This window comes from Falco punctatus, assembly GCF_963210335.1.
Source record: "Falco punctatus genome assembly, chromosome: 5".
NCBI classification, from domain to species: Eukaryota; Metazoa; Chordata; class Aves; order Falconiformes; family Falconidae; genus Falco; species Falco punctatus.
Genome location: NC_137584.1, coordinates 42,398,040 through 42,426,001, shown reverse-complemented (window position 1 = coordinate 42,426,001; position 27,962 = coordinate 42,398,040). Strand labels below are relative to the sequence as shown.

At 40.4% G+C, this 27,962-nt stretch overlaps 1 protein-coding gene across 1 annotated transcript; it reads right to left on the bottom strand.

Annotated features, from left to right (window-relative positions):
* Positions 1-40: 40 nt before the first annotated feature.
* LOC308064569 (plasminogen-like) lies at positions 41-27,962 on the bottom strand (the record flags this gene model as incomplete). Its single annotated transcript, XM_080389204.1, has 18 exons — positions 41-4,896; positions 6,528-6,673; positions 7,573-7,679; positions 8,777-8,917; positions 9,279-9,353; positions 10,080-10,200; positions 11,739-11,832; positions 13,354-13,502; positions 14,415-14,581; positions 15,325-15,490; positions 16,243-16,373; positions 16,974-17,136; positions 18,438-18,556; positions 18,677-18,797; positions 19,664-19,803; positions 20,649-20,763; positions 25,219-25,325; positions 27,784-27,962. Coding segments are annotated over 18 exons (2,403 nt in total), but the record flags the coding sequence as incomplete, so codon positions are not given.

Genomic DNA, 27,962 nt, shown 5'->3' with positions numbered 1-27,962 from the left:
ACTTTAAAAAGATGCACTATCCAGCTCAGTGAGCTTTTATTTATTTCTTTATCTGAGCCATTTGTTTATTTCTATTGTTAGCATATACCTTTGGGTGGTTTGAAACAGTACTGTTTGTTTAAGATTTGGATGACTTTGAGGAAGAAAGAATTAGTATTTCAACCTATTCTCTTTTGCCTCTGGAGAATCTGGACAAATAGGTCTGATGGCTCAGAAAGGAGAGTGCTGATCAGGGCAGCTCTTTCTCTGGTTGGGAGGGATGGGAATCAGAGGCATGCATCAGGAGACCCCTGCCCTGGTCTGATCCTCCCTCCCAGTGAGCCCCTGCCACAAAACCCCCGCTTCCCCCCTGTTCAGGGGCTTTCTGAAGTGTGAGGCAGCCCACCTCCTCTCCTTCCCAGGGCTTTATCCCAGTCTGTCACATCCTACACACAGGGCATTAGCTCTGCAGGGCAGGTTGTCCTGCTGCCCATTAGTGCCTCCCCTCAGACACAGCTGGGGCTCATGTGACACCCTATTGTCCTGTCCCCTGGCCAGAGACCCCCATATCTCCAAGGGAAGGGCTTCTGCCTGCTCTCCCCTGTTGGCTGCTTTTCCAACCCACTTTTTCAAGAGCATGCTGATTTTTCCCCTTCTAAAACATGCCCTCTGCCCATCCCTGCAAACCAAATTCCCTCACCCTGGCCACTGCCAAGGTTACCTGCCATTTCTGTCTTCTGTCCATTATTATTTGTCATCTTTCCGTCATGGAAATAAATTATTTGGGTTGTTGTCAGGGATGTCAACTGTCTTGGGAAGATGGGCAGGGGTGAGATGAGCTTTGGTTATGAAGGAAAGCTTTAACTGGTCCTGGTTGTTTGAAAATGAAATGTAGCAGAATAGCTTGAATCTGTGGCTCTGCAAGCAGACAGCAGGGACAGCCTGCCCTCACTGTGAGCTGTATGACCTTCTTCATCAAGCACTGGGTCCTGGCCACTGACAGGTAAACAATACACTCCTTACAGTGAAGGACTTGAAAAGATGTGGTGTTCAGAAGGTGTGTTCTATTACCAACAAAGAATTAAAAAAATAAAAAAAGAAAGACAATGAGGTCTTGTAAAGGGCCTTATAAGCTCAGAAAATAACATATTTGGCACAAGCAAACTTAGGACTGAGTTTTGAAGTGCTACGAGTAGTGCTAACAAATGAGTAGTGCTGACATTCCAGCCAGTGCAGCTGAATGACTGCTGCTCCAGTCTCACCATCTTAGAAGCACATGTAGGCAGGTGCCTGCAGAGGGGGATTTCCTATGATGAGGAGTATGCTATGCATTTCAACAGTTCCCAGCTCTCCCTGCCTTTTCCCAGCAACTGCCTATATCACCAGCCCTGCTGGAGGAAAGCAGGACCTTCAGTGATAATCTCGGTCTAACGTTTGTGTACTTGGAGCTGTTGGCGATAAAGTGCTGTCTTTCAAGGCTGTTTCTAACTTCTTCTGAGGCACAGTTAAAGGTCAACGGGCTGCTTAGCAAAAGTCAGCAGTGACTGAAAGATATGAAACCAAATTAGTATCTCAATAATATATCTGGTTAATTGGCAATATTTGGAAGACAACCCCAAACTGGATCTACTGCTGCAGGGAGAAAACTTAACCCTACACCAATGCGGTCTTCTACAGATCTCTGAAGATGGCACCCCATGCCTGGCTGGCAGAGACCAGCCCTGACCTGGAAGCCGTGGGCTTGCAGTGGCCAAGTGCCACGGCTCAGAGCAGGGGGGGAGTGCAGGCGCCTGGCCACAGGATCAGCCCTGCCTTCCCCACAGCCAGCCAGCCCACCGCAGGCACTGCCTTTGGAGAGCCAGGGCGAGGCCGTCGGGTGCAATGCTGTATAGGCTGAGCCTCCCTCTTCCTTTTAATGTTTTTCCTTTGTGAATTTAATTTTTTTAAAAATTGGTGTCTTAAACACTACAGAAGACTGAAAAGGACTGTAGAGATCATTTAAAGCTGTGACTTTCCAAAGAAATGTCAGTATTATTTGCCAGCTGCTGCTGTTTGTGGACAGCTAAAACGTGCTGAGAGGTGAAAGACAGGAACACTTGCTTCTGGCCTTTCAGACTGCTTTGTTTTGCACAGCATCATGTGTTGCTCAGAAGAGAATATAAATGAAATATTTCAATATGTAAAATGGCTAGGAGAAGAAGTGTCAGAAGTTTGGATGTATTTATTTTCCAAAAATTCATTTTGTAAAGGACAGCTGGAAAAAGCCTGGGTATGTGTTTTGACTTCTAACATGATAGTACTTAACACCTTCAGGTACAGTTTGTATTTGGTAACGGCCCCTGTGCTAACTCTTACCCCTGACAGGGGGATTTTGTAAGACAGAAAATCCTCCCATCCCCGTGAGACTTTGGGTTACCTCATGAAGGTGATGTGGGTAGTAACTTGTATGACCAGCTGTTCGGTGACAGTGGGGTTACACCACTGTGAGTGAGCGAGGACAAATGAGGTGGTGGAAGCAAAGGCAGAGCTTCAGCGAAGGAGAACCCTTTTTGGGGAGAAACCAGCTGCACGGAGGTACACACATGTGGTCAGGCAGAGCTCTAGACAGGTTGTTCGTTTAAAAAAAGTTATTCTGAATTCATACGTGCCTTCAAACCACTTAACTCATTGAGTCTTATAGGAAAATCCTGCAAACTTCTCAGGAGGCAAAGCAGTGTTCTCTTAGACTGCGTGAGCTGACACTAGAAAGACTGTTGTGACTCAGATCATTCAATGAGAGGCAACTCAAGGAGGGACCAAACACTGTCAGCTATAGTTGTCTTGCATGTGTTATACTTCAAAGGCTCAGTGAGAGATGTGACATGCGTGGCAGACAAAGGATCACCTTAGTGTCACTAAAGGCACACAATCAACATGACCACAGAAACCCAGCAGCTGTGATCTTCTGCCAGCAAAGAAGTTCCTGAGACCAACAAACGGGTGAATGTGCTACTTCGTCCAAATGTGCTGCTGCCACTGAATTTAGTGGGTTACTTCGTCTAGTCTGTGTGAATGGTTAGTGATGCGGCAATTTTTATTGCTGCTGACACTCTTGCCGAAGGAAAAGATTACGATTTACACACTTGAAATGGTTATGAGGTGGGACTTTTGTAGCTGCTCAGGCTTTCCCAGGCATTTTTAGCCAGTTTGGCATGGACATCTGAGATAGGTTTGTCTGTCTATAAGCCAGGTATTAACTATGCCCACAAAAGTTCACATCTGAAGAGCTTAACCAATCAAAGACCTAGCTACAACAAAGAATTTCTGTTGTCAGGGAAGTGTTGTGCGAATTTCTTGGCCGGCTTAATGGTCAAAATTAATAGATACGGAAAATATGCAGGATGGTATTTGTGCTCAGTGATTCCTTCTGACCAGAGAGGTGAGTGGGGAATGCTTTATCAGAGATGTTCCTGCTCAGGAAGGCAATGTTCTAAGACCAATGCTTCTCCCAGAATCAGACTCCAGTTGCGGAAGCTGCAAAAATTGCCCTGCCACCTGACTCTGTTTTATAGCTCTCATCTCCCTTTAAGTCTATGGGAGAAAGCAAAAAACTCCTAGGATGCAACCATCCCTTTTGTACGTACATGCATACAAAAAATAAAAAGACAATCTAAATTAAGTGACACACAGCTTGGCATGCCTGGGAGTGCACCGACAAGGCAAATCCCACCCCAGGGAGTGGCTGTGTTACTTGGAGTACAGTCAGCACCCCCTGGGGGTGCAGGAAGGATGACTTGCAGAGCTGAGGATCCCCAGACATGTGTGGGGTGCTCTCTGGCTGATATGCAAGGGGTGCAGGATGAGAGCAGGGGTTCATAGTCAGCAAGTGTTTAACTTTGGCAAGTGTGCGCCAAGCTGTCCTTGGAAAACATTCCTAAAGGTCTAAGCTTTCGCTTCCTATAACCACAGGCATGTGTACATCATTTTCTTTTAAAGAAAAATGTACACTTAAAGGTTATATAGTGAGATAAAGTTAGACAGTGAAACAAATGGACAACTGAATTTTATAATGCATTAAATGCATTGTCATTACTTGCTGTAATGATTGACAGTTATCCATCTTCACTATGGACTAACTTTAGGTTGAGGCTATTTTGTATTCACTTTTTTATATCTCTGATGCAACATTTGTACTTTTGCTGACACACAGATTTCCATGTCAATAAAAAATATGAAAATACAAACCAAATGTGTTTGCTTCTTTGTTTTTTCAGTCCTGTGTATTTAATGCTATAGAATATATCTAATAAAAGTTCACTTGTATGTAAGACATGTACAGTGAGGTTTGTCTTTGGTTTGTATCATTAAATTGGTAAAAGGCTCAGACGACTCATAGAAAATGAGAATTATTCCACTTTCTTCATTTGTTGGAAGCACAGCATCTTGCAAAAGTCAGCCTTAGAAGAAAAAGTAATTGTTGAGCCTAATAGAAGATTGAAATGCAGATGTCCAGTTACAGTTGGGGTTGAGATTTTTGACATGTATTTCAGAGGTTAGTCTATTGTCAAACATAACAACCCACAGAACATATATAAAGAGGGTAACATATCATCAGCTGGGTTTCTTGGCAATAATTGTTAATTTATATCAATTTAAAATGAATGAACGTATTTATTTTATGTTCTTATGAATGATTGTAGCTTTAATATTGTGCCTGGAATCTTGTATTTCTAACATGTATACTGCTTTCCAGGAGAGGGCAGTTCATACCCAGGATCAGTTGTTTTCCATTATACTCTCAATCCAAGGAATATAATTAGAAACTCGAACGTAAACACCAGGTTTCATGGGTTGGGCACAGCCAAGGCCCCAAGAGGTGACTCCATGTTGGACAAATCTATCTTGGTCCAGACAGACTAGAGGTCCTCCACTGTCCCCCTAAACAGAGAATGAACAGAATTATTCCTTCATGGACAGGACAGCCACATGTGCAAGAGTAGCCTTTTCACAGGAGGCACTGAAACAGAAGCACCTCTCGCATGTGAGGGCTGCACAAGTTGTAAGAAAACTGGAGCTCTATCCAGAAAAGAGTTCTTTATGCATGTTGTTGAACATTTCTGTAAAATCATCTCTTCCCGTCACCCAGGTATTACATCTATTTTTGAAGTAAGGGGATTTGGTGAGAAGGAATCTGGTTGCCCTTAGTAACTTAAACTGCGCCTCCTCCCTCAGTCTCTTCTCTGTGGTCTTCATGGCTTCTTGTTGTTACTAGATGACCCAAGATCAAGTGAATGCATGTGTTCAGACAAAATGCACACCCCTCAGTGACCTGCTTGCCTGTGACAGTGCTAGTGCAGAGAATTACCCATGCTGTGTTGGCAATGGTGTTGACCTCCTGGCTAGGGCAGGCAGTCTGTTGTTTTCACATCTCTTTACAGTTACCTCCAGCTTTTCAGGGAGGAAAGTTTCTGTCTTGGTTCAGTATGTTAAGCTTTTCTAGGCCCTTTCACATATTTGAAAGCACAAGCGTCAGAGCACAAGTCTGATGAGGAGCAGCTGAGGGAACTGGGGTTGTTTAACCTGGAGAAAAGGAGGCTCAGGGGGACCTTACTGCTCTCTACAACTACCTGAAAGGAGGTTGTAGACAGGTGGGGGTTGGTCCCTTCTCCCAGATAACAAATGACAGGAGAAGAGTAAATGGACTTAAGTTACACCAGGGGAGGTTTAGATTGGATATTAGGGAAAATATCTTCCCTGAAGGGGTGGTCAATCATTGTAACAGGCTGCCCAGGGAGATGGTGGGATCACCATCCCTGGGAATGTCCAAAAATCATGTAGGTGCAGTGCTCAGGGACATGGTTTAGTGGTGGCCTTGGCAGTCCTAGGCTAATTGCTGGGCATGATGACCTTAAAGGTCTTTTCCAACCTAAATGATTCAATGATTCTGTGATTCTATGATTTAAAGAAACTGAAGAACTCAATTTCAAGACATAGACTTCTGGAAAAAGCCTTTGTACCACATTTGTGAGATGACCTATTGCCAACCATATTGTTCCTTTTCGGCAGACGGGAAGTCCAGCATGCATTTTGCCTCACCTTGTGTGATTTTCACAGGTACTGACACTTGGAAATTAGTAATTCCTTTGGCCCTTGCTATGCCTGCATGGCAGGCTCTGCCATTGTTCCTTGACTGCTATCTGAGATGTGTCATTTTAACTGAGCTAGATTGAACATTGGAGCTAGTGTAGCCAAGGAAAGCAAAGTGGTCTGAGAAAAAAAAATCAGACTGTTAGTTATTCTAAGTTGGCTTCCACACACATGGCTTGGGCAGACGTGTATTACCATTCACTCTGTAGTACAGGCTTATCTGAAAAATTACCTGCCCTACTTCCTAGTAGCAGGCAAGGGAGCAAGAGAAGAGCAGAATCCATGTGCATTTTTCAGCTCACATGCCATGTGGTGTAGGAACATCCCAAGGCTAATTTTGAGCCCCTGAGGCCCAGAAAGCAAAGCGCTGTTTGATTTGAATATGCTTACAACCGACTCTTGATGCTCACAGACTTTCTTACCTGGCAGCTATCTGTGCCACCATGAATATTCCCAGCACAGAGCTCATGTTTTTTGACTCTACCGTTCAAAAATTCAGGGCGGTTGCATATTTTATTCTCGATTACGGGGAAGCCAGTTTCCTTTAAGAGGCCATCACCACCGGTTCCTTTGCAAATAATAATAATGAAAAAAACCAAACCAGAATAAATGACAAAGGTAGATGAACATCTCCACAAAACAAATATTGAGATATGGATAAACAGTAAAATAAACATAGGGTTTATGCACTGTGCATATACTTCCCATGCATAATATGAAGTGATATCAAAATCAGTAAGCGTTATCAGTATTATGGTACTTCTCTCTCTCTAATAACTATCAAATACATGCTGCACTGATTGCATTCCTGCTTCCACAGTACATCCATATGGACCCAGTATCCAATGGTATTTGTGGGAGTCATTCCTAAGCCATTTTATTTCTCTGTATCTGAGTTTTCTTTGTGGAAGAAAGGAGGTAGAAAGTAAACAGTTTAAAATGGTATGATGGGCAGAAGCAAGGAGGCAGAGAAGGTACTGATGTTCTTCTCAACCAAGATGGAGTGGGAAGTTTTGAAAATGAGAATTATGTTTATATTTGTATCAGATGTGAACCAAGTTGGTTGGGAGGAAAAAAAACCCCAAAAATTCAAGAGAATGAGCAAATCACCTTCACGTGATTAAGAAATGGCCTAAATGTAGAAAAACTTTCCTTCTGACTCTGTGAAAGCCCAGTCTGGGGAAAAGCAGAATGGACTGGGTTGTAAGAGTTAGAAGCTCCTTAAGTCTGATTCTCCTCTTTTAGTATTGGTTTAGAGGGGTTCAGTTTACATGGCTCTGAGTGATTTAGGAGAATCTAAATCAGATGGAAACAGTGAAAAGAATGGCAGTACCTGATGAATTTTGATGAAATAGGTATGCATGCAAGCTTGTGCAGGGTGTTTTTGGCACAAAGAGAATACTCTTTGGATAAAGTATATATCAATTTCCAAACACAGAACTTTCAGATGTGTTAATACTGTCTCACCTTTTGTGTCCCCCCAGCCGGTCACATAGCACTCCTCTCTTCCTCCTAACACAGCATTTTCTTTTGGCAAACAGACGGGGATTACATGATTGTTAATGATTGCTGGGCTGAAAGAAACAAACAAGAGACTTGTACAGGAACAATCATTAGGACATTTATCCCTGGTATCACCTTCACGTTTCTAAAAAGATTTTATACAGTGTGACATTCAGATAAGGGTTTTTCCTGATGTGCAAACCCACTTTTATTTCAGGCTCTAAACCCTCAGAATGTGGTACACAGAAAGGAAAAGTTAGAGGCTTTTGAATACTAAAATTACTAAAATAAATCCAGGAGAATGCTTTAACTTAGGTTGATGTATAGGCCACAAAACCTAATTACAAGGCTACTTTGGGGTATGAATTAATGGCTTTTAACACATAGGGTTAGCTTGCTCTGTCTGCATCCAGTCTGACTATTTTAAAATCATTTTCAAACTGGACACTTAGCACACAGCAGAACACAAGTCAATCTGACTTGCCTTTGAGTGCAGCTAAGGCTAGGTTCAATTCCGAACACACATTAGTTGTGCTGACCCTGCATCTGTTTTGGACCTGCATTGCAGCCACAGAAATCAAAGCACAAGCACCGTATGTTTCCATCTGCTTGCAGCTGTACGAATGTATTCCTTTTTAGTTGCACAGTGCCTTGGTAAGAGTTTCAGATGAGTGGAAACAGATGCAAGAAGGGCTGTGCTGGGTATTGCATCAAACACGCATACTGGACAGACCTGCTAGAAGAAATCTTCCCACCACAACATGAAAACAGTATGAGGTGACATCATGCTAATATGGCTGCTTTCAATCCTCATTACCTTATCAAGGTAGAGGCATGTAGAAACACAGACTGAAATCTCCTCTAGGCATTATGTCCTCCTACTCTGCTGCCACTGCCTTGCCTCCCAGGAGCTGGCACCTAGTGCACTGCCAACCTGGGTCAGTGTTCCTAGCCTTCCTCCCCTCCCAAGGCAGCCCTTTCTGTTTCTGAAGCCCTGCAGCTGAATCACCTTGGTTTCCACTGGAGCTTCTGCAGAAAGGGAAGAGAGTGTCTTAAATGACTGATTGAATATTGTGTGTAGAGAAACACACATATCTATGACACCAGCAACCACTCTTTACTCAACTTGTCCCATCAAAATGAAGGAATGCTTCAAGTGCAAGGGTACCTTCTCAGTTTTAGCAGAGCAATGTCTGCCCTGTGTGGCTCCTTGAACAGTTTCTCAACATCTCGTTTTTGCACTGATGCCTCTGATGCTCTTTCTCTGTGTAATCCAAGGTACACTTTGTATGCAGATGGCCGTGAGGACCTATTGGAAATGATTGAACATGGTGAGCTGATGAACACACACTCAGGACATAGACTACTAATGACATTACTGGGCACCTTGTTCTGTCAAAGTCAGAAAAATACAGACAGCTCTGGTGTAAACTTGATTTCTTAATCCCTTATTATGGCACATGAAATCAAGTTGGCAAAAGTTATCAGTGTCACTCTTTGTTTCTTTGGATGAAACTCTGCTGTAATGAATGATGAACAGATGGCTCAATTCTCAACTGTTTGCAAGCTGAATTGAGATACAGATCGTGTTGGTTATAGGATACATTTTCATTCTCCTATTTTCAATCTAGTATAAGAAAATGCTGGTGCAGGCTATAACAGATACTTACTTTTCTAAGCAGTGAGCAGCAGTAAGAACCCACTGAGGGTCTATCAGAGTTCCTCCACAGAAATGTAGGCCGTAACTGTAATAGAGCAGAAAGGCAGAAGAAGGTGGGGAAGTTAATTCTACAGCAGATCATTAGGTGACCTGTCTAACATGTACATCTTTATAAACTGAAGACATTGTGCCACATTTCCATTATGAATCAACATTTAACTTTCCTTGAACAGTATTTCTTAAAATGACATAGTGTTTTGTGGACATTCTTATAAGGCCTTGTATGACAACATCTAGATCTTCATTCTTAACCAGTATTTTTATTACTGGAAAACCTTACATGCAGTCATGTATACCGTTGTAGAGATTCTGGCTTTTATCTAACACAAATCACAGTCTGAAAGCTTTGCAACTGGCCTTGATTCCTAGTTTTGCTAATAACTTTGCCAATAGGATCAAACATTTACATGGAAGGATCGATCAAGATCTGTACTAGCCATACTTCAAACTGTTGCTTCTACTCACAGGATGCTGATTCTACCATAGAATATTGTGACAAATTTGAAGACATTCTGCCTTTTAGTGAAAGTGTTCTTGAAATCAATGGTTGTATTTATAGGTATTTATCATAAAACAGAGCACTCTTGGTTGTCTAAATGGCCATCTTTAAGATTAGCACATATAATGTATAGCCTTGAGCTATTTTTAAGTTAAAATCAAATTTAGAATGCTGCAACCACATATTATAATATCCTATGAGAGACAAATGTCCCTTGCATGTGAAGTTTAATGTAATGGGGAATGGCCATACCTTGTTCGGAGACTGATTTGCCAGGGCCAGGAGTGTGGATGTGAAATACATCCAGCAACAATCCTTTGAGCACACAGCTTTGGTCTAAACTTGGATTTTCCACACTCATACTGAGCAGGAGCTACAGAATAAGAAAAAAACAACTACTATAAGGAACTTTGCGTATTTGTTATGTATTCACTATGCACTCAGACAACTAGAAGGTGAACCTGTTACATTTATCACTTCAGCTTTTGAGTCTCTGCAGGCAATTCTATACTATGCACCACATGTACTTTGTTAGGTTACCTTAATCCGGAATGCTTAGAAATGCCTGGCAATTTTTTTTCACATAAACTTCTCAGTGGTCGGCAAATTACACATATATTTACAGTCAGATAGGAAAAAACCCACCAAACCCAAACAACAACTGGAGCAGGAAGGAGAAAGAAACAGAGAAAAAGAAAAAAAATAATTTTCTCAACATCTTTAAATGTACTCTTACAGATGCTAGCAATGCAAAACTGCACTGGCAACTGTTTTCAAACTGATCTTGGTGATACAGCACGTGGAATTCAACCACTGCCTCTATGTAACAATATTTTGTCCACTCTTATCTTGGAGTCTTTTGGTACTTCTGAGTTGTTAAAAAAGGGCAGTTCTTATTTAGCCGTGGGAAACTGACTCTTATCAACACAGAACTTAGATTTGTTGTCAGCAAAAGGAGCTAACTAGTGAAATTAAAGGCAAAAGCCACATTCTCTCTGTTCTTTAGGTGAACATCTGAACAAAGAAAGTATTATTTTTTTAAAAAAAATGGTTCTTGAAATTTAATACAATAACCATGTGAAAATGCCATTTTCCCCCCTAAGAGTCCTAGACCAACACTTTTAGTGCAGTAGTATTTTTACACTTACAATATGTGCATGTTATAGAACATTTTTCTTTTTTGTATTTGCTCCATTTTGGGGTTTTGATCAGAGCACATTTTCTGCTGCTCACAGTTGAGAGGGTAGGGCCGCAAGAAAGTCATCCTTCTTTTGAGTGGGAACTACCTCACCTCCTGGCATAGCTTTTGTTGTTGATAGACAGGAAAGGACTTGAAACCAAAACGTAAGATTTTATCATTGTACACTTCGTTGCACCAGCTCAGAGTACTCAATGGCTTGATTACTAGTAACAAAGACAAGGGCATTTGGTCAAATATTTAGGGCCAGATCCACTTTTCAGACATCTGATACGGTATAATATCAGAGGAGTAAAAATCTGCTTTACATCCAGGACAGAACCAGAACTGCATGAGAAGGGGGTGCAAAAATTTTGCTAGGATAAGAGCATCCCTTGTTCAGCTAGGCCACACATGCGGTTATGCCAGGTGACCAGACAGGAGCAGAGGAAATATCTGCAGGAACAGCCCTGTCTTGAAACACATGGCAAAACCACCCTTGAGCTTCATGGGCTCCAGGTACACCTCATGCTGGGTTTGCACTTCCAAGGAATAAGCTCCATTCTTAAGACTTCAGGCAGGGATTTTGAGCATCACTTCCCCACAATCTTAATTTCCAGTCTAAAGCTATTGTACTGTCTTAGATCAGTGTTTCAGATTAATCACTCGATGTCCTCCAGTTGTCATAGAAGGTTACAGGAAAGGGAGACACTAGTCTTTAAAGGAATAATTACGGCACTTGGGAATGTCACAGTACTCCCAGGCTTTTCTTGGGTCTGTTGTGTAGCACCAAGGTCCATTCACATCTCCATCAGGATTCCTGCAGTACTGTAACAAAGTATAAAGACACCAGCTATTAACCAGGGCACAAAAATGCCTACCAATGCATGCTTCAAAATAAAATCAAATTAAATTTGGGAAATTTTCTTTCTGTGTCCTTTCTGATGAGTGATTTCCAGCTCCTTTAGTCAAAATTTGTTTCTTTTTTCTATTTGCTCCTGAGTTTAGAAAAAAATAACAAAAATGAAACCTCTTCAACTGTTTTCAGCCAGTGAGCTTCATTAGCAAGCTTGGACCTCTGAGTTCTCAAAAAGTAAGAGATGTTGATCTAGGATGGGCTTTTCAAAAGCCCTAAACTGTCTACTCCTGCTTCTACTGCAGTTAGTAGGAGCAGTAGGGTCAACCCTGAGGTCCTTTCACACCCATTCTGGTTGCATGTCTCATGACTCCAGGGCAAGTGGATATTGTGTAAGCTGCTTTTGCACTACTTGGTGATGTCTACGATTCCCGGGGGCAGGGATGCAGTGTTCATCCTGACACGGGGTGCTTGGTTAGCTGGATCACTTTCTAGGTCTTGCTGGCCATACTGACTGATCTCTGCTCAGCACAGATACCTCACACAACCGCATGCTACCAGATATTTTTCTAGTTTCTTCCCTACTCTGGAATATATCCCGTGTCTTAGGAAAAAGGAGAAAACATATGCTTCCCTTCCTCAAGAGTCCCTGTCAAATGCAAGAACCAAAAAAATTATGTCATGCAGCTTTTCAGAGGGAGTTTCCCCAATATGAGCTGGAATTCAATACAGGGTATGCGATGTCATCAGAAGATTGATTAAAGCAAGCTCTGAAATCATGTACCTGGAGAAAAAATAGTTCAAGCTAGCAACATCAAACAAGCTCTTTATATCACATACACAGCTTGTCACAAACCAGGCAAGTATTGTGTATGGGGTGTTACAAGTCTAGGGAAGCAGTGATGAGTACCTGTGTTAGGACCAGGGAGATGAAAGTTAGAGATGGAGAATGACTTACAGGATGGGTCAGATGCGTATATAACCTTGTGTGATGGTCTGTGGCAGAAGTTGGAGGGCTGGAGGGGGAATTAATAGAGGGTGGGGGCTATATATCTCAAGGATATATCTCAATATATAGCAATCCATCAGCTATATATCTCAAGGAACCTGCACTGAACATTGGATCCTTTCCCATCTCAGCTGCCACTGTTACTGCTAAAACCTATGACCCCAGGCCTTCCTTCTGGCAGAGGAGGTAGAGATGCTGCTCACAGACCACCTCCAGTTAGTCCTCAGTAGTGAGGAGAAGCAAGTGCCCATCCAAAGCCCCTTGTTTATGCCACAGAAGTATAGAGCAGAGCTTCTGGGCATCTGTGTGTCCCACAGAAATACAGACTGCTCATGTCAATAAGAATTAGCACAATAAGGTTCTCAGATTGAAATGAAGAAAATAAATTAATTTACAAAGACCTGGCATGAAATGCTTGCTGAGGGACCATGAAGAAGATGGGTAAAGCTCAACAACAGCAAGTATTAGATGAACAGCTGCTTACATTCTTATCCAAGCCTGCTTCTGGATGAGTCATGGGAGTGAAATAGTCATGACTATGAGGTTTCTGAGAACTCCACTCTTGACAAGTTCTGCCTCTTGTGGTTTTTGCTACTGTGCCACGGTAGTCTTTACCATTACCGTTAATGCAGTCTGTGAAAAAAGAGGAAAAGGAAATGATTGTTAGCTGTGAGCTATTTGGTCTCATCCATACTTGATGGTGGTGAAGCAAAAATAAATTTGAGAAAATACTACTAGGACTTACACATCCTACATAATGTTTATACAAGGGAAGAAGGACAGTGTAGTGTCAATGATGGCTAACAGTCACATTTTAGTTTCTTGCATTTTAAACATGTTATTCATGATCAGGAAAGTAATAAAACAAAGAAGCTTAGATTAAGTTGACCCCTCGAGACTCCAGAAACCAGTAGCACAAAGACCATGCATTCATAAAGTCTTTTCCTTACAGATACAGATATCTGTCCAATGCCACACTTTAGAGTAGGTAAAAAGCAGTAATACATGTTCAGCCAAAACTGTTAGCCTTCCAATCAGAAGAACATGTCATAGCAAAAAAAGAAGAAAAGAAAAAAGAAAAAAAGAAAGCTGCAGCCCTCTATACCATCTACTGCATAACACAGTTGCATCTGAATTGAGTTAAAAAATCTAGTTGTCCTCTGGTGGGAAATGGAGTCCAGGAAAGTACTTTTTTTTGGAGCGGTTTCCAGCAAAATGCCATCATGTCTGTATCCACTGTCATTGTTAGTAGCCCTCCCACAGGAGTGTGGAGACTATTAGCCATCTGTTTGCTTGTGTTTCCAGTATTGCCAGATGTAGTAGATAAAAGACATGATTATAATCTAAAATCTAATACAGAAACTCTGCTATAAAATTCTACAAGAAAGTTCAGAAAATGAAGAGAGTGGATACAGTATTGTGTTAAATTCTGTAATTATCTGGAGTTTCCTGAATGTCATCCTTTTTAAATTATTGATGACATTTCCATAAAAAATCAGCTTGCTGGTTGTGAGCATTTCTAGGGGAAGTGGAAAGTATTCTCACCAGGATTTAGTTCCAGTGTTGTTTGAGGAGGTTTTGGTAAAGTCACTGGTACCCGACTATCACACCTCTTCAGGTTGCAATACTCCCATCTCACACTGGGGTCGGTGGTGTAGCACCATGGACGGCTATCAGCGTCTGGGTTTCTGCAATAATTCTGCCTCAGGTCCCTACAAATATAAGCATATTATGTACCCATCTATGCCAGTGCTCTGAGGAGAACTTGAAAGAACATTTTAGAAAGCAGGACTGCTACAGAGTTAGCATGTATCATTTATCATGTACAGTATGTGACAGAAATCCTTTTTCCAGCATAAAGAAATCAAGAAACATATGCAGAATATTTAAACATGCCAAATACTTATTCACTGATCAATGCTTATAGTAGAACACTGTTTACAAATCCAGATAAGTAAATGCACATAAGTATATTGAAGCCCTTTTAATTTATCAAATGCATTAATAGCTTTTAAGAAGATAGAGGTTTTTGCATTTTTGAACAAGTAAGTATTAAATATTAAGAATAAGAAAACAACCCATCCCTTCCTCAAAGCTCTAGTGAACTGCAGACTAGGAAACAAAGACTTTAACTCATGAAGAAGTTCATGTATAGAAACAGTTCATTTCAGTATAAGGGAAAATTTATGGTAACTCTTAATTCCTTTAGAAGCAATGTAGAAACACACAGTTAATTAGTCTAAAGCATAACAGTGACAACTGTGGTTTTTTTCAGGATGACGTTAATAGAAAACGTTTCCACATTAACAAAGAAGAAGAAAAATAAGGGATTATTTTCATCAAGTACACTCCCTTCCCAGTTTTAAAATCGTTGTTGTGTAAAGATGGAGCAAATCAAAACGAGTTCATGGCTGGTCATTGTCCAGTGAAATGTGGCAATGGGAAATACACATACGCATTTGGGTACTGGTCTGCTGTCTTATTGTGTCGGTGCGGTGACATCGAGCTCCAGGCTTGACATTTCTTCCCCGTGAGAGTGAAAGAAGCTGTGCCACGGTAAGTCACGCCATTGCCTTGATAGCAGTCCTCAGAAATTTGAGCCTGCTCAGGCACATCAACAGCTGTAGTGAATAACAGAAACCAGTCCCTTGCATCTTAATACTTTGATATTTATACATGAGCATAGAAAGCCAACAGAAAACAAGCCCAAGTATTTCAGTGATCACCACAGCACTCTCTCTGTAACAGAACCCTTCTCAGACTGTAGATCAAATGGAAGATGGCTAAAAATGTTTGTAAAAATTTCATGATACGCTAGATTAAAAGCACTTGTATATCAATGTTACTGTCATGCATGGGGGTTTATTTTAGCTAATGATCCAAATAGTTCACATACGGACCGAAACTTCTGCAGGGTAGGGGAATGTCTGTGGTACCTGTGTGGAACAAGACTGCCTTGTGTAAGGACAATTTTCTTTTGATTGCTTTTTATGGGATCTTGGTTCAGTACTCTTAAATTGTCTTAGGTTTTGCTTTGGATTCAATTTTTCAGCAGCTGGCATGTAAGGCTAATTAACTTTTCCATGGGTCATTTAAAAATATAGAGGTGGAGAGAACCATGACTTGGCAAAAGGAAGAGACCCTTGTTACTGTAATTTTTTCTGATCTGGGTCAGCAGGTCACTTAAAACCTACTTCACTTGTGCACCAGACTGAACATACCAGCCTGGGTTCCACACCAGGGTCAGGAGTTGAACTGATACATAGCAATACTCAGAGTGACAGCAACAATACAACTAAGCAGAGTCACCCAAGATTTTTCAAAATACATCAAGATGAGACCCTTCACTTCAGATATCTCCTTTTCTTCTTACCAGGGGCCTCTGGCTTTGACCCATCACAGGAGGGGATGGTGCAGTATTCCCACCGAGCGGTTTTGTTGGTGGTGTAACACCATGGCATCTTCTCACCATCAGGATTTCTACAGTAGTTTTCCTCTAGGTTCCTGAAACAGAAAACTTAGCTAAGAAAAGCTTCTCATGGAAAGCTAGTAAAGGTTATATGAACAACAGGAGGATGTACCTTGCTGGCTCATTTACTATTGTATTTACTGGTGGGTAAATGCTGCTGTCATTTACTGATGCCATTTACTAGATGAATAATTGCAATGTGCTGGTGGTTTGGATGTGCTACACCAGACACCTGCTAAACTGATCAATGTACTAAGAGATTGTATTTCATGTAGTACTATGAGGCCAAGAGCAGCACAGCAGAAACATAGGGTGAAAGAATCTAGCCCCAAGCATATATTATAATTGTAACTTTCTTACTCCACATTGCTTCACCTGAGCAACAATATGGCAAATGATGAACTGGAGAGGGAAAAATTCAATTAAGCAGAGCTTGAAAGTCAGAAGAGACACTAGCATCCAAAACCAAAGAAGTGTATAAAAAGAAATGTGCAAAAAGATTGAAAAGTTGGAATCTGACAGGTGATGAATGCTAGTGTAACTGAAGAACTTTGCCATACAGCTGAAGAAAAACAAAGTCGTTCTGTGCCTTGGTACTTCTCATGGACACTGAACAATGGAAAGGTTTCACTTACTTGCAAGGATAGTTTTCAGGAGTGCGAGCATGTCTGTGAGGAGATTGGGAACTCCAGTGCTGACAGGTGTTTCCTGATTCAGTAACAGATATTGTGCCTTGATAGTCCTCTCCTCTTCCTGACAGACACTGACGCCCCGGTGCAGGAGCTGGTGGGGGTGTTGCTGTTACAGGAAAAGGAACTGAAATTAAGCAGTGCCTTCTAGACATGGTAAAAAGCAATACCAAAACCCCTTTGAGCTTTATAGCTTTCTTTGCAGGTAAGATTTAAATATCAAAATGTTTGGAAAGTCCAAAAGTAGAGAAAATATCTAAAAATAACTTTTCTTTCTTCCTTTTCAACATCTTCACAAGCAGTCAGGCTGCCAGAAAGACATTTGCATCTGCCCCTTTAGAGCAGCCAGGGTACAACACAACCGAGCGCTAGCAGCCCCATCAGAACAAAGCTGGAAAGGGAGCAATCGGCAATACTTTCACTGGGGTGAAAGTAGCAGGCCCATCAGTGATAGGTATGGACATAGAGGCAGATATAAAAGAGACGTACTCTAACTGGTGAGAGTTAGAGATAGCAAGGGTGAGATGTGAGAAGCCTCAAGGAGAGGTATTGTGGCAAGGATAGGCTTTTTGGGGAAAAGGAAATTGAAAAGGTGGAAAATCAAATTGGAAGAGCAAAACAAAAGCCAAAAGTTTTTCAAGAGGAGTGGAACTTTCTGACATCAAAAGAGGAATGTCAGAAGAAACATCATAACCACTGAAAGGCCTAGTCATGGAAAACCACATCAAGGAATGGAGATGTGCTCCAGGCAAAACCATTAGAAATGCCTATGACAGACATGTCTAGTTTGTTTGTTTTTTCTTTGAGATACATTACAGCAGTCTTTTATTCTTTCTTTTATCTTTGAGGCCTCTTCTGTTTGTTCTAGCTCCTTGCATCACTCTGAATAGAAGCTGTCTAGATGTCTTGCTGTCTAGATGTAGAGGAATTATAGAGGAATGAAGGCAGGTTAGTTAACATTGATAGTATACAGCTGTGGGCTTCCTTCAGGGGTGGTGGGTTGGCTGATGTGGATAAGGTGCAGCTGTGGCTGGTTCTGTTAAGTAGTTAAATAGCTCTAAGAGGTATGGAAAAGGAGCAGCTAATGATGAGGGGTCTGGGGGAAGCACACAGAGAGGCACAGAGAGCACGAGTGAGAGCAAGCAAGCCAGCCAGCCAGCCCTGGATGTAGGTGAGGCAATGAAGGATGCAGCAGAGGCAAGAAGCAGGGTGGACTGGCCTGAAGAGGATGAAGAAACAGCACGGACAGTAGATGAACTTTTGAAACCTTGTGGGGGATTGGTGGCTGTGCTGGGGCAAGGCATGGGAACTACTTATTGAAGTTAACCTGGTATGGGATGGTAAAAGCCTTGTTGTAGCCTACTAGTTTGCTAGTGCTGCAACATCTAGAGGTCTAGAAGTCAGACTCACTGCAACGAGGAATGTCACAGTATTCCCAGCGTTTAGTCAGACTGGTAGTGAAACACCACGGCCGAGGTTCACCATCAGGATTACGGCAATAATTCATCTTCAGATCCTTCTCTGGAAAACTGAACAGGAAAAATAATTTTTAAAAGATGTCACTAATCTGTAACAGTTACCCTGTTTGGGGCAGGGTGGTCTTCAGGCCATTGTTGGCAATAAACCACCCATCACAGAGTCTGACTCACTTTTCTGGGAGGTATCCATGAGAGTGAGGTTGCTGGGAGTCCCAGCGCTGGCACTCAAGCCCAGATGTTGTTGTTGCAACTACTCCGTGGTAGTTTTCTCCACTGCAGTGCATACACTCTACTGTAGGAGTAAGGCAGAATGAGAACAAGAGACAGAAAGTCCCTGAAGAACTGGTCTGTAAACACTCATAGTCCTCTCACATGAAACTCAAGAGCCTGATCAGAGCACAAGGCTGAAGGAGTCTTTTTTTGGTGAAGCAAAAGCTTATTTTTCTTAGCAAGGTGACTTCAACGGTTGGTTACATTTATAGTTAATTACATTATATAGCATATAATAGGACAAGGGGTAATAGCTTTAAACTGAAAGAAGGTAAATTTAGATGATATATTAGGAAGAAATTCTTTACTGTGAGGGTGATGAAGCACTGGAACAGGTTGCCCGGAGAAGCTGTGGATGCCCCATCCCTGGAAGTGTCCAAGGCCAGGTTGGGTGGGGCTTTAAGCAACCTGGCCCCCTTGAAGATGTCCCTGCCTATGGCATGGGGGATGGAACTAGATGATCTTTAAGGTCCCTTCCAACCCAAACCATTCTATGATGGTATTCAATTAAAAAAAAAACAACTTTATGGACTGCGTTTTTTAAAAAAGCTAAATTAAAACTACTAAGCTATACTTGAAAATCTGTGCCTTGCTGCTGTCATGTTATATTGAGTTTTGCACTGGCAACTGTCATTTAGTTCAATTCCAGGCTTATCATATGTGAATACACTCATGTATCATTCTTTTTATCTAGGGGGAAAAAAAAAGACTTTGGGGGGTTTTCTGATATCTTCCTTGTTGGTGCTGAAAATTTATTTGGAAAGTTTCAGGCTGAACTAAACTCAAGTCTGGAACAAATACTCAATTAAAAATTTAAGTATCTGAATAATTTCACATTCTTGAACACATCTTCCAAAAAGGGAAAGAAATCAGTATATATATCCTGACCTTCACACTCTGGGATGTTACAGTAATCAAATCTGGTAGCAGGATCTGTTGTGTAACACCAGGGTCCACGTTCATCCCCATCAGGATTTCTGCAGTAGTTCTCCTCCAGTCCCGCATTGGGATATTTTTCAGGTGTGTAACTGGAACAGAGTTTAAACGTGGTTAGAGAATAAGGAGAGTCTCCCAGCTGTTGAGCTGAGAACTCTACAAATTAAATCTTTATCTAAAGACCATTTTGTAGGTGGTGTTCAGAAGTCTTCTAATTGCTACTGTGACATTGCTGAAGTGTTAGAAGTGCCATAGCTATAGACTTCAGGAAATATGGTACCTCTAAGGCCAGTCATGTCTTTAATAGTTGCATTTACTCCAGCTGTATAGTTTCAAGTAATTTTTGCTCAGCCAAGGTGCCATGTAGCGTGTAGAGAAAATTCTCCCCTGGGACGTATTCCCTGGGAGATGTAATGAAAAGACACTTGCTGAAATGTGCAAGTTCTCTGTAACCTGAGTGCTATGCCTTCTCAATAGGAAGTTACTAAATAAACTCACTTGGGTGTTTTTCATTAAATACAAGAAATACTGCCCTGTTAATTGTGGATTCACTGATAAAACAATGTACGTCTATCTCATCTGCCACATGTCATACCTTTATCTAAGAGAAGTTCTTGCCCTGGTGAGATTAATGGAAAATTTGTATTTCAGCAGAACCAAGTGCTTTCCTGTCTAGCTTGCTCATGTAATTAATTGCTCAATCAAATGCAACTGCCAAGATTGATAATGTCTGTATTGATTTCAATAAAAGACCCTTCAATTGCAGGTCTCTGAGTAACAAGGCAGATTAGAGAATTGCCTTTTTCTAGATAACTGTAAAAAAATATTTTATAAGAAGATGTTGAACACCAAACAAATTGGTTATGTCTACTTAGCATGTATAAATGGCTTAGAAAAATTTCACGAAACCTTATAAGCATATATGAAAAGGCCTTACTTTGGTTTATGTGGGACAGTATCAGCCCACTTCTGGCATGGCACACCTTTCTGAGTTTTGGCTTCTGTTCCTCTGTAATGGACTCCTTTTCCCTCCTTGCATTCTAGAAGATAAACTGAAATGACATGTGCTTAATTAATCAGTATCATGACATATCCATTAGATTTTAGTATATAGAAAATTCTTTTTCATGCTAATACATTTAAATACATTTGGACATATTTCAACTTTCTTATGCCATCAAAAATAGACAGCTCACGTTGCAAAAACCTACTAGTTATCTGACATCTAAGTTGAATTAATTAGCACTAAAAAATCTATGTGAAAGCCAACAATTTCCAAACCAGAATTCTGGAGACAAAAGTGTAACAACCTGGTTCTTTTGAGAACATGCTATTGTAGATTTAAATAATAAAACATGCTTTTAAAATTTAAATATGCACTTTAACAAAATAGAAACACATTCTTTTTTTCATTGCCTCCTATGATGTTATTAAAGTTATGGACAGTAATTGAAATCAAACTTTAAAAGAAAGCCACCTGAATTCAGCTGAAGAAGATAACAGGATAGAATCGTAGATGTGTACACATAGCATTTTACAACTTAAAATAAGCAATTATTTTTCAATTCATATCAATGTGGATTACATTGTTTTTTTGACATTCACCGTGTGATGAATGAGATTTAAATAATTCATGGTATGCTAAAACAATGACTCTCTGCTGTCCAAGATAAAATGGATAGTGGTTTGAAGGTACATATTAAATATGGGTTTATGTTTTTAGATTTTGGAACTTAGTAGTACCTTCATAAAAAAAAAAAAGAAAAAGAGTGAAAGAATTAGCAATGAAATCTTGTCTTTATATAAGTTGAGGGAAATTTTAATGTTGGATAAACCTGGGGTTTGTATTGGTAAGCTTAAAAACATTACATTCTTCCAGATTATTAATCCTCAAATTAAGTAAGAATTGAAAGCTCGATGTATTTTTTTTCCCAGGAGGAGGGAGCAACCATCTCCTCATTGCAACCTCTAACATTTTCCTGGGAGGACTGAAGAAACACCTTTCCTAGCAAAGAGTTTTGATTGTGAGAGAACAGCAGGTTTACAAGGTGTGGCTCTGCCAAGGCAAGGCGAAAGGAATTCTGATCTTGGCGCATTCCCTCAGAGTTTCTATATCTGCAGTTTAGGGACAGTCACTGTCAAGTAACGTCTCCTCTGGCTTGGAAAACTAAGCAGGAAACTCATTTAACACTTCTCTATGCACAGGGCATATTTCATCAACCATTTCCTTCTTCCTAGCTGCAATGAAGCAATCCGTCCTTTAGGTTGTGACCTGGCTTGTCTCAACGTCTTTAAGGTGTGTCCAAATCAGGTATTCGTGGAGGTGCAGTTTTGCATCAGCTTTTCTCAGCATCAAATTTATGCCAAAGCTGACATACAAGTGGGAAATTAACATAAATCTGGAGAAATAATACCATTTTACACAGGTCTATCTTGTCAAAATGAAATAAACTAGTATTTGCATCTGAAATAAAGTCCAGCTCTTCTGTGGGATGATAGGTAGTTTAGATCTGGATTTATAGATGTACCTTTAAGCACATCTTTATTTCAATGTATGTATATGTGGGCGAGTTTACTCTAGAAACTTTAGCTGGAAGCCATTTGGATCCTCAAACAATTTTGCAATAAATTAACATTAAATACCTCAGTAACTGAACGTTGAATCACTCAAGCACTGACTCTTTTTGTTTGCATAAACTTTTGACCGTTTATATAACCTTTAGGCTTTTTTCTGTCTGACGACACATAACTAACTTTGATCCCCAAACTCAACCCATGTTCCTTGGGTTAACTATTTACAAACAGCTACATGGATAAAAATTCCCAAATGCTAGCTTAATTTCTTATTACTTTTTCTGTAAGTCAGGGAAGGGTAACTTTCTCTTTTATAGCACGTACCATTAAAAAAATAATTTTAAAAACTGAATTTTATATGAATTGTCATAGTTTTCTTTGAATGCAGTGATAAAGAGCAATTAGCTCTCATCAAGTAATTGCTTCAACTGAAAAAATTAATGTTGCTTTCAGTGATAGTATTGCAAAAGCATCTGGACATGTGAAGGGAATTTGTAGTATCAGGACAGCAGCAGCTGCTGAGGAAAGTGGTGTGATCTGCTTAGGTAAAAGCTACATTTTCCACTCTGTTCTGTAACAACAGATTAATTGGATGTTATCATTAGAATGGGCATGTAATTATTTGAGACTCTCTGCAAATGAAGAGCTGAGCAACAGAGAAATTATCTGAGACATACACAACAGGGTGCAGGTTTGATATTCATGACACCTAGGTCCGTCTTTTGTTTTCTGTAGGTAGATAGGCAATTTTTTGACATTCCTATTAGGTAGAACTACAGTTTTTCACACCTTTCATGATGGGGTTCTGTTTTTCAAGAAACTAAAATCCATGGCTGTGACCTCAAAAGCCTTAGAAGGATGCAGTAACAAATCCTCACTGAATATTGCAGGACTCCCATCAAGGTTCTAACCTCAGCAAATCTAAGGGATGGCTCAAAAATAAATCAGAATCACAGCCTAGCCCCTGGTCACAGTACTGAAGCAAAGTCAGTAAGGATTGTTTACATGTAAGTTAGTTGTTCAGTCTTTAAATTTTGTTACTTGCCAATTGATCCGTTCAGTTTTTCTTTCCAATAGGAACTACAGAAGATTTTTTAGCATGAGTTAATCATGATTCAGGGAAATTCCCACCAGCTTCTGGATATAATAAAAAAATCTTACATTCTGAACATTAAATAACCTACCAGTTACATATACAAAAAAAGGCAGCTGGCTATAGGCTTCAGAAAATATCAGACTGAAAAGGGCCCTCAGTGGTCTTTGATCCAAATCCCCATAAAATGCATGGCCAGCTTCTGAGCTGGCTGAGACTGCTTAGAGCTTTGTCCAGTCAATATCTGCAAGCGTGGAGGCTCTGCAGCCTTTCTGTTCAATGTAGTCTGATGCTTACCCACCCTCCCTGTGAAAAAATATTTTTCTTATATCCACAACGTCTGAACAAAATCTCATTTGCATACTTGGCTGCAATCCAGCTAAAGCAATTGAACTACTACATAAAACCTTCTTGCAGGTGTTATACACATAGCAGTATGTTATCCTACAAGTCTTTGCAGATCAACAGAGGAGTAAGGATGCAGCTTTCTGGAGCTTATTGGTATTTACAGTCTAGTTATTGTGATTCCTGACATTTTATTAGAAACTGGCCTGTTGAAACCACTGCACGATTTGCAGCAGCTGAGAACCAGGTTCGTTTTTCCTTTTCATGCGCCTTTCTTTGTTGAAGGACACCAACTTATTGGTAGATACTATAGTTGCCAGTTTCTGAATATTTTTAAATGCATTAATATTTTTTTTAAAAGTTACAAATCAGCAAATGGTGAAAGGCAATGTTCACGAAGTCATCTAACACAGAACAGTAGTAATTCTGTTTAAAGTTTACCACATTATCTTATGTCTAAATGATCAGTAAGATTATTTCTCCCTTGTGTATTACTGAAATCAGAGAACAACACAATGAAACTTATGTTACATTAAAAATAAACCACATTCCTTCTTCCCTGTATATAGCAAGTGTTCCATGCTTGATTATGTAATCAAAAATAGTCTTAAAACCCAATTGTTTGTCTGTATCTGGCATAAGGTGGTAGATTTTTAAAAGATATGATTAAAAAATGGATATTTGCCATTTCTTAAGGGCAAACTTCCTATTTTCAGCAAGGAGATCAAATACACTTCAGTCAATTCTCACCTATGACAAGAATGATCAGAAACAAAGCATGTACAAAAGGAGAATACAATAATTCACCACGTCAATTAGTTGTACCATAAAAATATTAATTAGGATAAAAGTTTCACCAAATGCATTAACTGAAGAGCACAAGCATCATATAACGAGATAAAAATACTACAAAAATAGATCATTTTAATCTTAAGCACAATTAACACTCTAATACTTCTGACAACATGTGCAACTAATATAAAACTGATATGAGTCCCAGCCAAGTAGACTGTGAATTTTCTTTGGTGATACAAATGAAATTATTTGGTAGTTTCCTGTGGGACTTTTCTGTGGGAAAAGGTCTGTCTCAGAAACCATTGCCAACACAAGTAGTTCCCCCTAGAACCCTCAGCAGAGATAGAGAAGATGCAGCCATAGGTTATTGGTTAGTTCAAAAGGAGAGGAGGGAAGGGTCCTTTACCATCTCCATGAGTCCCAGCATCTTCTGCATTCCCTGAGCAACAGTGCTCTTTTCTGCATGTGGACCCTAGGATTTAGGGAGCAGGAAAGATGCTGGAGCACTAATCTAAGGGGGAAAAATGGTACCACTGTATACAAGCAATGTGGCAAAAAACAGGTGTTAGGTAAGGACTGACCTGTTCACTTCATCTGACCCAGTGAAGGCTTAGCCCACATTGTCAATAGGGTTATGTGAGTCCCACTGGAAAGCATAACTCAGTGAAATAATATTAAAAAGGCATAGACATAGACATACTTCTTTTTTCATAAAGTACTGCATTTGTTCTTCTGAATATCACTGCTGTTTTCGTGTTCTCAGCCAATGTTAAACACTGTTGGTCTTTACTCGTGAATAAAAAGGCCCTGTTGAAATTAAGAGGAGAGAGCAATATAAGAAATAATAGCTGAATATGTGCATTATTTTCTTGAACACCTTTTCTAGTATTCAGAATATATATTTATATATATGTTATTTATTTATATATACAAATAAATACATAAAATTATAATTTTAGCAGACACTGCACTTCAGTGATATTTAACATTGAGTGATGTTTCACAAATCATTGAGTATTGCAGCTCCCATTTTCAGTGGTAACTTTGACTCCTAAGTTGTCATACCAAGCTTAGGTTGGAAGGGAGCTACATGAACAAATTATGACAAGGGATAAAAAAGGAGGTTTATGATGTGCCAGAGACACCAGAGAACATACTGAAGAGGATATATCCACCTTATTTAAAAAAAAATAGTGGTCGTTCAAGGAGCAAGTTATTCTACAGAATTCAGCAGTTACCAAGGAAAAAGTAAAACACAACAAGGCAGAACCTTAAATTATTTTGCAATAACTGTTCTGAGTCATCATACGTGAAGCAATGTAAGTGCTTTGGAAAACACTGCCATTTGTCTTTTCAGCAATTGCTTAGGCTGTAAGTCTGCAAAACTGGAGCGGATGGTGTAACCTTTGCAACAGCATCTAAGGAAAACTCCTGACAGGCTAAGTAATTTCTACAATGGGCTTTTCTGAACAAAAAAAAAAAAAAAAAAAAAAAAAAAAAGCAGCAATAGCAACATGGCATTCAGTAAGCAGGTCTATACCAAGAAAGCAAATGCTGACAAAGCCCATTCTGTAGCCCTGCAACCAACTAGCATGGTCTGTGTGCCTGTACCTGTAAATTCACACAACCTCTCCCCAAAGGAGAGGGATGACATCTGGACTTATTGCTGGCAACTATGTCTATGACTTGTCTGCGGGGGTGCTGGTTGTCCTGGGTCAAAACTACACTGGGGTCTGTTCACCCTGATCCAAGCCCAGCTCTCAATAATGTTAAATTTATAAGTAAGGATGTAGCTAATGAGCATGGTCTAACACACTGCTAAAGTGGAATAACAAGTCTGAAGTATTGGTATGAACATATTGGTCTGAGCACTAATGTGAGGGTGCTGTAGTGCTGGCCTTGTCTTAAAGCTCTGCCTAATGTTTACCTTTCCTCCCCCAGACCCTTCCCTGCCAGATAGCATCTCTTCTTTATTGATTGTAATGGGTCTCACATAATTGATTGGGGAGGCAAGGACAAAAGGCCTTGATATTATTCCAGTGCCAGGTGATGGTAGGCTAGACCTGAGGCAGAGGCTAAGGAACGATACTGGGTCAGAATATGCCTCAAAAGGGAACAATAATCCTCTGCAAACTGTAAACAGGTAATCTGAATATACAGACCTGCCCTCTCTGCCTTCCTCCCTGCCCTGCTGAGCCAAGTACTACTGTCCTCTAGTTGTGGTTTTCAGAGAGGGGAGTCAGATCAAAAAGAATGGGGTGGTACTCCACACTCTCAGTCAGCAAATCCCTGTCATCCTTCAGGGTTACACCTCTGTAAAATAAATCTCATTTTCCCTTCTGATTTAAAACACAAAGTTACAAAACACATTTAGAAAGTCAACGCCAGGGTACCCCTGCCTTGAATAAAAGCCTGATGGAGAAGTAAATGCTGGAAACAGCCCCGCAGTCAGTCTGCTGAGTTCAAAAAGGTATGATGCAGAAGCTATAGATCAAGAACTCAAGAAGATTAGAAGAGAAAACCTCCCTGACTCGTATGTGAGGACTGCATCCCACCACAATAATGGATCTCATTCCTCATTACTCTCATTGCCTGCTGCACTTCTGAAGCTCAATGGGCTCTGAAGCTTTGGTGCAGGAGGCTCAGAAGCCTTAGGCTCAAAGCAATGGGTTCCCCTGAGGCAGGAACCTGGGCAAAGGCCAGTGGTACAGACTAGATGACATCTTTCATGTTTTTTTAGTCCCCCTGGGCCTGGTTAAATGCAAATGCAGAGAGAGGGCTTGGCTGGAAGTAGGAAGTAAGGTTTAGATGGCCACCTCTTTCTCAAAGTAAATAGAAGTTACGTTAAGTCCTAATTCTAGTAAAATTCAGAATGGATGTATATGCGAGATAATAGGTAATGCAAGGGACATAAGCAATGCTATTATTGCTATCCTAAATTTCCAAACAATTATGACTCTTGCAAAATGAGTGCAAGAGCATTGATAAAAACATGTCAAGTTGGTCTAGAGTGTGCCAAGCTGTGGATTAAGATATCAGGAAGTTTTCTAATAAAAATTCAACATAATTTGCTTAATTTCTCTGTTTCTATTGTCTTCATCCATATGTCCCAGGCATTTTGTTTCCATACATCTTTTGGTTTTCCAGCAAATCTCAGACACACATACTCCTAAGAAATCCCTCAAAAGTTCAGACTGCTGATAAATAAGGCAGACTGCTCCATCATCTGCAGTGAAAGATACATATGGGAACCAGTGGAAATTACCTGCAAGTAAATTTACTTTCGGCTTCACATCGCTCGGCACATTCTTCTTTACTATTAGTCCTATAAACTTCTTTCTTTGGGTTGAGTAGCCAAGCTCCCTCTGTTCTCACATAGCTGTCTAGTATGTCTCCTTGCACTAAAAGGAAAAAGAAGGAAAGGTAAAATAATGAATACTGATA